This window comes from Colossoma macropomum, unplaced genomic scaffold (assembly GCF_904425465.1).
Source record: "Colossoma macropomum unplaced genomic scaffold, Colossoma_macropomum, whole genome shotgun sequence".
NCBI classification, from domain to species: domain Eukaryota; kingdom Metazoa; phylum Chordata; class Actinopteri; order Characiformes; family Serrasalmidae; genus Colossoma; species Colossoma macropomum.
The window spans coordinates 54,509,511-54,522,008 of NW_023494792.1; the positions used below are offsets into that span (position 1 = coordinate 54,509,511).

The following is a 12,498-nucleotide window of genomic DNA, read 5'->3' on the forward strand; positions in this document are numbered from 1 at the left end:
TGATGATGATGATAATTTGATATTATTTCCACACAGGAATAATAATGACTGCATGTCGAGTTCTGTATGTTGAGTTTCATTTGATTTAATATGTATGGAATCTATTACTGTGGTGTGAAAGATAATTCTGTACTCCTCTCTTCTCTGAGCTGATCATTAAACACAGAATATAAAGATGAAATTTTCTGCTTTTTTCGTTTATTTCTGTTTTAAATGTAAACTGTTCTTTGAGTAAATCAGATAAGGACTCTTTGGAGCTGTGGATTTTTATTACAAAATAATGTCTGCATCACCTTTTAAAGGAGCAACAAGTGATGTTTATGACCACAAAAACAAAATGCTCTGTATAAAAGAACTGATTTGTTGTTCTCTTCAAGTTTTTTTCATAACATAAACACATTTGAGAGGAAGACTCAAACTGCTTCATAAGCTTGTATGAACCATTTTATCATAAGGGGGCGGGTCCACACATGGGTGATGTCGTGTTTAGATCATGTGACAACAGGGGCACAAATTTACTGTAGAATAAAAAGATTTGTATGCTCATTGGTTAAAGCTGTGCTATAGTCACTTTCCCAAAGTTAACACAAAGCAGTACCTGACTGTGTGTTGTGTGTTGTTGAATACATACAATTTTGATCTCCCTTACATCTTTGATGGGTCAAATACTTTATTTATTATCAGATATTGTGGACATGATCAAAACGATAAACTGTTTAATTGTTTAAAACAGTATAGTAGTATTTTAGTAATAGCATACATGCTAATAGCATTTCCCCTACACACTGAGCAATTGCTTCGATCAGTCAAGAAACAGAAATGATTACAGTTTCCATTCTGCAGCACAGAGTGTTGATGTAATTGTGGTTGATCCTCATCAGGAAGAGTAAATAATTCACTAAGCTGTGTTGCTGTCAGTCTGACACTCACAGTACTGTCAGCTTTCCCAAGTGAGAGCAAAGATAGAGGATGATTTACATTTAAAGACAGAAATAGCTCAAACTCAAACAAACATCACACAATGCTGCTCTGTGCATTTGACAGCTGTTGTGTGTTACTTGGACAGATAACTGTTACTGTTTAAACTGGTTATAACAAAAGTTGTGTGGGTTATTGACTACACAGCATCAAAACACAAACATTTCTTATTCAAGAGACAAGTACAATATTTTCAAGAGAGGATGAGTGTCTAAGAACAAGTCACCAACCAGTCTCTCTGCAGAGGTGGTGGTTCTCTGGTTCAGCACTGTGAACATAATGAGAACATAACACTGAATGGTCCAGTAGATCAACCATAACCCACCTCATCAGGACACTGAACTGTAGGAGCTCAGGACTGCTGCTGTAGCTGATGTCTCTGCTGCTGCTGGGGAAGCTGGATCTGCTGCTGTCATCACTGCTACACTCCACTCTGCTGTCTGTGCTTCCATCATCACTGGCTCCACTGTCCCCACTGTCATCAAAGACCCCACAGCAGTCTGTTCACTCTGGCTCTCACAGTGTCTGTTTTGCACATACAAACCACAAAATGGTTCCCAAACTGCAAATGCTGATAAAAGTTCCACACACCACTTTTAGAACCTTTACTGGCTGAGCTGCTCAGGAGACAATAATATATGTATGAAACTTGGACATAATTTTTTCATTAAAATGTCATTTGTGTGAAAATGTGAATGTGTGCAGCTTGTCATCTCTCACCCACCATAAACGTTTGCCAGCAACAGAGTGGACAGGGCAGACACAGGAGACATGACAGACAAAGAGACAGGAGACCGAGTGGCCGACTACCCTAAATTAATTAGTTCAATGCTTCAGCCTGTGATTATCTCTACTATGACTCTGCTGCCCTCTGTGCATCAACATAAGAACAGGCAGCTGGCTTCTGTTGGCTAACACAATCCTCCTTCTGCTTCTTCCCATAAAATATATATTAGAAAATAGTGAGGGGGGGACAAGATGGCGGCGAGTTGAGCGGACGTGTGGTTCTCGCGCTCCCAACATACGGCAGAAAATGACTTACGACCAATTTATCAAGTAGCCGTTGTGTGGAGGTGGGGGGCGGTGCGGCGTTCGGCTTGTTTAATGACTGCTCCTTATTATAGGATCGGTAATGCCAGTTGTTCACTTGTTAACTATTGAAGGGAGGGGGGTTGTTTGCTGTTCTACACAGAGTAGAAATGTTCTAGTGTCATCTCAGCTAACCCTACTTAAAGTGAACAAATTGACTTACAAGTTTGATTTTTATTCACTTATTTTAACAATAATTTTAACTTACTCATTTTGTTCTTTTATAAAGGTTATCACAGATGCAAAGGCTTTAAATAACTAGTTATCTGACATAAAGCTACAAATTCTATCATGGAATGTCAGGGGCTTAGGCAGACTCACTATGGCCAGCCTGTTTAAACATTAAATGGCTTTCATCTGATTATCCATAAATAAATGTTGGATATCTACAAATGAGTTTTGACCAGAAACAATTACATTTTGACTCTTCGAATGACGACTTAAGATATCTGCATTTACAATCTTACTAGTAAGAACAGCAATTTAAGATATCTACAATTACTCTTTGACAGGTCAAAATGCCATTGAAGATATCTCAAATGACGTCACATGTTTCGTAATTTGAAGAGTCACAAATCCTTAATTATAATTAAAGATATCTCTAATTCGATTATGACTAGTCAAAATGACATTTTTAGATATCCGAATTATCATTAGGGCCCTATGTGATGTCACTGGGTCGTCTTGACTGTTGCCTGCAGAATTTTAGGTAGCTAAAATGGTGCTGGCTGTCCTTGAAAAAATAGTCAGAAAATGCCATGATCTTGAAAGAGCTCAACAGTATGGTATATGCGGAGAACGTGAACTTCGTTCACTTGAGGACTGCTCAAGAAATTTATGGAGAATTTTGAATTTACTGTCTCCCAGGACACACTCAAATAATGTCATAAAAATAACACAATACATTTCTTGACCTAGTTGTTGGATGTTTATAGACCAATTGAGCTGAACATATTACAAAGCTACTTGCAGCTTTTGAATGTGCTTCTATTTCAGGTGGTTGAGGTAGACCAGCTGTTCATATTACAAAAGAACAGATCGAGTTTCTTTTGACCCAAGGCCACACTGTAAAAAAGATGGCAAAAATATTAGGATGCTCAGCATCGTATCTTTACAAAAGATCCAAAGTGCTTGGTGTACCAGTAAGGAGAAGGTTGGCTGAAGTGACCGATGAAGACCTTGAAATTCATATCAGGCAACTTCAAGCCCTGTATCCAAATTCAGGGAATCAGGTAGGTCTGGACCCTGATTTGAGTGGCATTGAAAAAGTTTTCCTTCAGGCCAGATAACGTTACGGTAGGCTGCATTCGGCATTAGCGGTGCAGACTGATGTCTGTTTGGGAATGATATTTATTTTTCACAAACAACGGAGGTTTTTTAATTGTTAAAATGTTTAGCTGTTCTTTGTAATGTTTGCATGCTCATTTTATGACCAAATGTCTACTTTGATAAACGATAGCCATTAGACTAGCTGAATATTATTATGTAATATATATACACACACAGTAGTTCTGCAGTGGTTTAAAAAACTGACGTTACTAATACATACAACCAGATGATGTGGGCCATGCTGCACACAAAGGGCTACTGGTTCCACGGCGTAGGGTGCGTGAGATGATGGTTCGAATAAACCTCACAGCAGCTGCGAGAAGGTGGAGCAGTGTCTAGACGGGTCTATCATGTCCCATACCCCAACAGTTTATGGCATATTGATGATAACATGCGTCTCATACGGTAAGTCACAATTTCTTTCATCTTTAGTGTGCTAGTAATCTACCATAACCCTTATAACTCTGCCTTGTCTGGGGAAAAATGTATAGCTATACAACTGAGACCATAAACTTTCATATTTGGCCCATGCTTGTGTGTAACTTGCACATTTTCAACCTAAACAAAAAAAAACAACAACTTTGTGATAGTATATACAGTATGACTAATATAGTCTATATCATGATAACTATGTGGTACCTTTTAGGTTTGCTTAAAAAAAAAAAAGAAACAAAAAAAAACTGCATACAGCATACTCTTTCATTGACTATATGAGTGGGGTAGTAAAAGTTTGATACAGTTAATAAGTTTAAAATAAAACATCCTGTATGTATTTGAACTGTATTAGAAAGTACTTTTTGGTGAACTTTGGGTGTCCGTGTGTACATATTTATTACAGTTGGACTTCTTGTATTCCCTTTTTTAGATGGGGCTTTGTGATCCATGGTGGCATCGATGGGCGTTTCAGCTTGATTACTTACCTGAACTGTAATACAGACAACCGTGCTTCCACAGTGCTGCTTCATTTTCTCAAAGCGACGGGCCTCTATGGGCTACCATCTAGAGTGAGATCTGACCATGGTGGTGAGAACTTGCAGGTGGCCTTATTCATGAACCTTGTACAGGGAATTTAACGTCAGAGTCACATCACAGGGGAGTCAGTCCACAATCAGAGAATAGAGCTTCTTTGGAGGGATGTGTTTTTACATGTGCTGGAACCATTCTGCTGCATGTTCTACACTCTTGAAGATTCAGCCCTATTGGATCCCAGTGACCATATACACAAACTTTCACTTCACGTAGTTTTTCTTCCTGAGATTCAAAACAGACTACAACACTTCAGAGAGGCCTGGAACAATTATGCTTTGCGTACAGAAAACAATCAAACACCAACAGAAATCTAGACAGAAGGGATTTTGGTAAACATGGGTGTCAATACCACAGCAACCAACAACGTGTTTGTTCAAAATCCCTACAGAGTAGAGAATCTGGAAGCACTTCTGGAACAGCATGGCTTTCAGCCATTACCAGCTACTGATGATGAGCAGGTCCCTGGTGTGACTGTAGAACCACCTCAGATCAGTCTCAGTCAGCAGCAGCTTGAGTCCATTAATCTTGCAGTTAATCACATTTCAGATCTGAAGATGAAGTACCAGGCTTGTTGTGCTAAAATTGCAAATGCTTTATTGACTTAACATTTTTTAAGAATGTTTGACAACAAGACAATGGACATGCTGTTACATTTGTCAGAAAACACATAGCTGATGCAGGGGTGTTAAGTAACATCTACACTACCATTAAAACTTTCAGAATTTATGTCTGCAACAATATAAAACCAATTAGGTTACGGATAAGTGTATAAAAATGTTATATAAAAACAGTTTTCAAAGAAATGTTAGTGCATAGGGAGAAGAAGCACATAGGTAATTCAAATTTCAAATCCGGAGACCAAATCTCAAAGGCAAATACCCAGGCAACTAAATAATGACAGTATAACATTGTATGTACTTACTTCTTATTCACAGAATTCTAGAAATATTAAATGAAGTGAAATTGTATGGCAAGTGATATCAAACTTTTGAATAATACTGCATTTAAATAAAGGTCTTATTTTATGGAAAAAAAGAAACATTAGCAAAGATCACATTTTGTAGTTGGTTTCAGTCTGGCTTTTACACAGCAACAAATTTCAAACTTTCCAACAAAATTATTTCTTTTAAGGAACTGTGAATGAACTGTTGCACTTACTGGCTGCTTATGCAACACCAAAAGTAGGTGCCTGCAGAATACCCTCTTTCATGTACTTTTTGAAAGATTCATAGTCTGTGTGTACTGGAAGGCGGAGTACTACAAGGCAAGTATTTGCCTCCGGGAAGATTTTGTTGGCCTCATGGAGGAACTCAATTGGTGGGCGATGGTGAAATCCCAGTGGAGGCACCGTGGATGCTCCAGAGGCAAACTCCAGTATCATCTCAAGTGTAATGGGACTGCATTCTCCATCTGAAAAACACCAAATGTAGAAGTGTTGACTTGGGATAGAATACATGTAGTGTTCTGGAAAGAGAAATGTTCTGCTCTTAAATAAACACATGCCAAGTACTTGAAAAATATGTTGATAAGTTACTTCAGATGAGAGTTAAAGACAAAGTTTTTTGTTCTTTGTCCACTAACTTTGGTTAAGTTAATCTGAGGGTGGCTACCTGAACTTGGTAGATTTATGACAATACATTTGTTCAAGAGTTTTCCAAATTTCCATTTTTGATTGTCCAAGCAATATAGTCAATATCTGCTAAAAAGGTGCCCATGTAGATACTCTATTTTCAGCTGTAATATGGCATTCCATTCCCATCTAGAGCGGTAGGTAAAATTTTATTATTGTTACTGTCTTATTCAAAAATTGGGGCACCCTTCAAAATAACTATGCACGTCCATCACAGGGAACACACTTCTGCAAATATAAATGAATTAATATGCACTAATTATTTACTGAATTTACATAATGGAAACAATAAAAACAAAATATGATGTGCACAAGTTTGGGCATTCTGGGGATTTTATGTTTTTTTTCTCCAATATGTTAACATCAGCAAATAAAAAGAAACATTACAATAATATTTGTAGAAATGTACCATATTTTGGTGTGTTCACTGTAAAGGATGTGTTAAAGCATGTATTCATGCAACAGCTTTCAGCAATACATATATATATATATATATATATATATATATATATATATATATATATATACACACACACACACATATATATATATATATATATATATATATATATGTATATATATATATATATATATACATATATATATATATATAAAATCACAACTAACACAATAGAAAGTGTACCTTCAATATATACCTTCAACCTTCAACCAGTCTCTCCAAAAGCATATTGTTTGATTTTCTCTAGCTCTTCTGTTGCTGCCTTGCTTGGAAAAATGCACTTCAAAAAGGGTGCACAAGTCCCGTGCCTGAGGTGGTCTCTCCTCACTGACAAACATATTGTAAAATAGTCCAGAGTTTTTCTGCAGCTCCTCCAGCAAGCCGAGAGTCCTTAAACCTACTGCAAACCTGTAAAAAAAAGAATAAGGTCTTACTTTTAGACAGGTGTTATCCATTTTTTCATTGACCAATGAGCAAATAACTTACTGTTCCAAGGCAGCGTGCACTCTTCCGTTTACAAAGAAATCCGCAGCAGACTGCACAAGTGAATCCTTCTCCTCCAGATTAGATACATGTCTTAAAGCACCAACAATACTCAGGCTGTCTGCTGCCTCCATAATAGCTTCATTTGCCTCTCTGACTGTTTTTGCTTCCTGTATCTAAAGAAAAGTGTCAGTAATGCAAATTTTGCAATAATGGCATTAAACTGTGTGACCAATGTGTAACACTTTTGGATTGCCACTAACTTTGATCAGCTGCTCCCTGAAACTTCCTCTACCAGTGTGGGATGTGTTGGTATGCCACAAATCTGCTGATAAAGCCTCTCTGAGTAGAAGTGTGGGCCAATGCCTCCATGCACCAAACAAACGGATATCATTTTTCCCATCCAGGCGTATAGTTTAGACTCCAACACTTAGAAATAATTAAAAATAACAATGATAAGTTGCTGCCCTGTTGTAGTACAATTTCCCATCAGTCAAAATGCAAAAAATAGCTTTTTCTTTAATACTTACCTTTAGTGTCTAGGGCCAAATGCTGGTCCTTCTCATGCCCCTCAGAGATATTTGACTAATGAATGGCCCTCATCAGTAGCCTTAAGTACTCTCTTGTTGGACCTCCTTCATCAACTGCCCCTTCAGATTTCTGTTCCTCATCCACAAAAACAACGTCCAGTTTTGCTGCTGGGTTAAACTGTCGTCTTTTGAATGCTTGCAGGCTACATTCTAAAATCCTGTCCCTGCAAACATTTATTTGGTTGCTTGTGGGACAGATACTCATATCAACTTTGCTGGCCAGATATGGTCTGTAGGTTAGTCCTGTAGCAAAAGAAGTTGTGGAAATTAGAAGCATATTCATGAAAAAACATTGTCATAATTTTTTTTGTTTTTTAGCAGGTGATGACAATATTGGGTACATTTAAATGTGATGGTAATATTAGAGCCCAGTTAGGTCCAGTGATGCCAATGAACAATCAAGACAGAAATTATGTGGAATGTTGTGTAAAATCAACAATAATGCTTTCTTACTGTCAGATCTAATTATTCAGAAACAGCCCTTGTTACGGTGAACCCAAACATGTAATTTGGACTTACTCATCCAAAGGCAAATCCAGCTGACATAGAGGAGACTGGGGTGGAGAGAGACAAAGTTGTTCTTCTTGGTCTTCAAGGATGACTGTGGGTGGCTCAATAGATGGAAAAGTTGGTGACCGATCCTCAATGATAATCACTTGTGGTGCCTGGTCAGAGGGCAAGGCCAGCGGCCCTGAGGCTGGGATCAACGGTGGTTGAGAGGACGATGGAGTCGACAGTGCCTGGGCAGAAGGTAGGGCCGGCGGCGTCTGATTGGAGGGCAGGGTCAGCAGCGCCTGAACAGAAGGTAGGTCCGGCGGCGCATGGGCGGAGGGTAGGGTGGGCAGCACCTGGGCGGAGGGCAGGGCGGGCGGCGCCAGGGCGGAAGGTATGGCGGGCAGTGCCTGGGCGGAGGGCAGGGTCAGCAGCGCCTGAACAGAAGGTAGTTCCGGTAGCGTCTGGGCGGCGCCTGGGCGGAGGGCAGTGGATGGTCAAAAACTCCATTATTCGGCTTATCAGTGATCATTTCCTAAAAAGACAAATAGCAAATAACATTCTCTGTTTAAAGCAAGACATGACATGTTTTGTTTTGAGACTGGAAGCAGTTTTAAATAAGTTATATCACTTTACCTGGATATTCAGAGTTGCAGAGGTGTTTATACCATGATCCATAAGTGATCCTGATGAATTACTCTCAGTTGGTGTTGACGATGTTGCTTCTTGCACACTGAAAATTTCGCTGGCCATTTCATCTTGTCCAACAAAGTCAAACAGGACCTAAGCCAATAAGTGAGAATGCCATTTCAGTCACATGAAATCAAATTCACAATACATTCTCTGACTGAAACTTCTACCTGAATTGGCTCAGACACAGTGAATTTTCTCATGCAGATGTTGAACTTCAACAGCAGCCCCCTTGATGGTTCCTCACATGCTGCCATTCTCTGACATCTGTCTTCAATTGCCTAAAACATGAGCCCTCAAACAATTAGGTTAACAATCTAAGATTGTTACCTTAAGATTGAATTAGGTCTAACCTTTTTATGTCTTTCCTCCCAGGCCTTGTAACACTGTTTTCTCTTTTCATGTGACAATAAGAATTGTATTTTTGCTTTGAACAAAAAAATAAGAACAGTTAAAACTTACCAAAAAAAAATAAATAAATAAATTCTACCTTCTCTTGGTCTGCTAACAAAGATTCTTTATACTCTTGGTCTTGCTGGGAACGTAGGGATCGCCACGCCTGAAGGGTCTATTGTAAATCCAGTACATGCATTTATTACATGCAGTATCACTGCCAAATAACACAACAGAGAAAAATAAAATGCATATATTTCAAAATGGCCACCAAATGTTAGTTTTGGGTGTTCTCAACCACTGGGGAGGTCTCGCTTAGTGTTGGAGCAGAGGAGGGTTCTGGGAATGAACTGCTGGACATTGCTAAGGTTGGTGATGTTTCCTGTGTTGGGCAGAGAAATGTTTTAACTGTAATGGCACAAATTACTCAGCATATAAAACACACAGTAATTCCCTGTGTACAAAACATTCACACCTGCAATACATCTGCCCGTGGTAAAATGTACAATCTGCTTTTGCCAACCCTCTCCTTCAGCTCCCTTACAGAATTCACTTGTAATTTTTTTTTACCTTTTGTCCTTTGCCAGCCCTTGCCAGTTCAAAGCCAACCAAATTTAAACTGATGTGTGGGTAGCTTTGGCAATTCAGATAAACTCCAATTCAAGTTAATTTTAGACCTTCCGTTTCCTGTCCTCTCATACACTGGCTTGCCTAAAAATGGACACAGTGATAAAATAATAGTCAAGCAAAATAACAGAAAGTACCTTTAACTGAATTCAAACCACAAACTGTAATCCAAAAAGAGAATGTAGGTGAAACAGTAAAATAATAAAGTTTTTAGGCAATAAATAAAAGTGTTGCCAAATTACACTTCACGAGTCCTTGTTGCCTAAATTTAATTATTTCATTAATTCAGTGATTGATACATGACTAAAGTTAACTTACTTGACCTTCAAAGAGTTTTACCTATGTTTCAGGGTAAGTGTTAATTAAAAATGGCATGTGTACATGCCAAGCAAAGGGCTAAAGTCTTAGAAAATACCAAAGCGGCTTCTGACATCGACTTCAGAATTCAAATGTGTCTGTATTAGTGTAAACTTTGTTGCTTGATAGCTAACAAGCTCATGGAACATTTAAAGTTATACCTACCTAATCCGTGGTTGCTGAGTCTCACTTGAGGTGTATTTAGAAGAATAGTTTTATAAAAGAAGGTAAAAACACTCTTAACTTCTATAAGTATAAGGTGAGGTCTGAAGTCCTCTGTATTATCTGTCCTGCAGGGTTTTGGAATGTTTACTTTAAAGGGGCCCCCTGGTCCAAAGGTCTATCTCTTAGTTCCACATAGATGAGATCAATTTAAAAAGGGCCATATGTTCAGTTTGCTTTTTCAACAACAAGTACCCTATATAAGCAGCTGGTTTATTCTGTTCTGGAGGGGACACGATTGGCATGGATCCTCTCTCAGGTACTTTATAGTGCTTGATATGATACCATTTTACTTTGTAATAAACATCTTATGCAAGTAATGCGGTGTCAGCGGAGACTTCTTCAGCATCTTCACATCATCGCTACTTAACAAACAACACACTACTTCAGATGCAGAGGGTAAAACCTCAATATCTGGGCCAGGGAGTAAGAAAATGTTTGCCTGCCATACAGGGTTTGCCCGCCTTCCAACTGGACCTGGACCGAACATAAATGGATTACACCTCATGGTTGCAATGCACCTGCTGCTAGCAAATATAACTTTAATACGTTACCTATATAGTTTAATGTTCGCTATGAAAGTTATTCTAGGGTTGAGACTTCGAAGCCGTCGCATTTTTGGTAGAATAACGACGAGCTAAGGACACAGAAGCTAACAGAGTCTTAACTGGAAAGCCACATTAACCTAACATGGACCGTGATAGCTAGCTAGCTAATCAGTCAGCACCAACTTGCCTTGACTTCGCTGTACTTGACGGCGAAAAGTCTTCTTGTTGCAGACAATAAATCGTCTCTGTTGCTTAACTCCTGTCGAGCACAAGCTGCAGCACTAAAAATCCTGTTAAAGACACGAGAATGTGAATTAGCCTGGGCTGACATGGCATACAGACCACTGATTTGCAACCGCAATCAATGCCAAGCGCTTATTTTGATAAACTTGCCGTGAAAATATGCTACGTATATCTGCTACGTTATGACAAGTCAGAATGATCATTCAAGATAACAGAAATACAAAAGCTGTCTAGCTAAAATATGTTCAAGATATCTGTCATTTATCTGGAGATATTGTAAAAAGACTTTTGACTAGTCAAAATTACAATTCTGGATATCCCTAACTTATTTTTGCTCAGTCATTATTTGCATTCAGTCATTATTTGCATTATCTACAATTCAATCTGCACTAGTGAAATCTCAGTTTTACATATTTAAAAATATAGTTAAGATATCTTTAATAATGAGGAAATTTAAGATCTCTTTAATTGGAATTATGATTAATCAGAACAAAAGGCGACATATCTAATTTACTTTAAGACTAGTCATAATTTAATTGTAGATATCTGAAATTGATGTTTCAGATAGTGAGTAATTAATAGCAGATATCTTGAATTGGAGCTTCCATACCAGCTTAAAGGTAAATTTGATGTCATTCACACTAGTCAAAATGTAATTAGAGACATCTCAAATTGGTATGTTACCTAGTCAAAATATAATTAGAGATAATTTAGTAATATGTCTAGTCATAAATGAATGGCAGATATCTGTAATGTAAGTCTGGCCACACAAATTAATGTTAAACTGGCTTGCCATAGACTCACTAAATTAAAACAAGTAATGACACGTATTAAAAATAGTAACGCCTCAATAGTATTTCTACAAGAATCTCATTTGATAGCAGGGGATATACTAAAAGTAAGAAGGAGGTGGCCTGGTGAGGTATTTGCCGCATCATACTCTTCATGCGCTCGGGGAGTGCTTATATTAATTCATAACTCCATTCCTTTCCAAGTGACTAAAGTTACCCCAGATAATTTTGGAAGATTTCTTATTGTACAAGGCTCCCTGATAGGAACAGATATAAATTTGATCAATGTCTACGGACCAAATGATGATTCACCCAAATTTTATGACACCTTATTTCTAGCTACAGCTTCTTTACCAGGTAAATTACTTATAGGTGGAGACTTTGATTGTACATTAGACCCTAGGTTGGACAAATCCACGGGTATAGATAATATTCATTCTCAGTGTAGGAAGGTGATACATTGCTATGTGAAAGATCTAAATCTGTGTGAGCCCTGGAGAAGTAAATACCAGGATAAGAAAGTTTATTCCTGTTATTCTCCTGCAAC

At 38.2% G+C, this 12,498-nt stretch overlaps 1 protein-coding gene across 4 annotated transcripts; it reads right to left on the minus strand.

Annotated features, from left to right (window-relative positions):
* Positions 1-5,002: 5,002 nt before the first annotated feature.
* On the minus strand, positions 5,003-10,436 carry LOC118812531 (G2/M phase-specific E3 ubiquitin-protein ligase). Of its 4 annotated transcripts, none has more exons than XR_005007552.1 (11): positions 10,313-10,436; positions 9,734-9,874; positions 9,261-9,545; positions 8,941-9,051; positions 8,717-8,863; positions 8,108-8,615; positions 7,529-7,831; positions 7,262-7,427; positions 7,002-7,174; positions 6,699-6,923; positions 5,003-5,835 (listed from the first exon to the last, which is right to left on the minus strand). XR_005007552.1 is itself a non-coding variant. In XM_036577611.1 (4 exons), exons 2-4 carry the CDS (start codon positions 7,130-7,132, stop codon positions 5,591-5,593), a joined length of 588 nt encoding a protein of 195 aa, XP_036433504.1. In that variant the 5' UTR covers positions 7,133-7,174; positions 7,262-7,414; the 3' UTR covers positions 5,003-5,590. The 4 variants fall into 4 exon arrangements, 1 of the variants encoding a protein (XP_036433504.1); XR_005007551.1 differs by having other exon boundaries at positions 9,124-9,545; XR_005007550.1 differs by having other exon boundaries at positions 8,941-9,545.
* Positions 10,437-12,498: the final 2,062 nt, after the last annotated feature.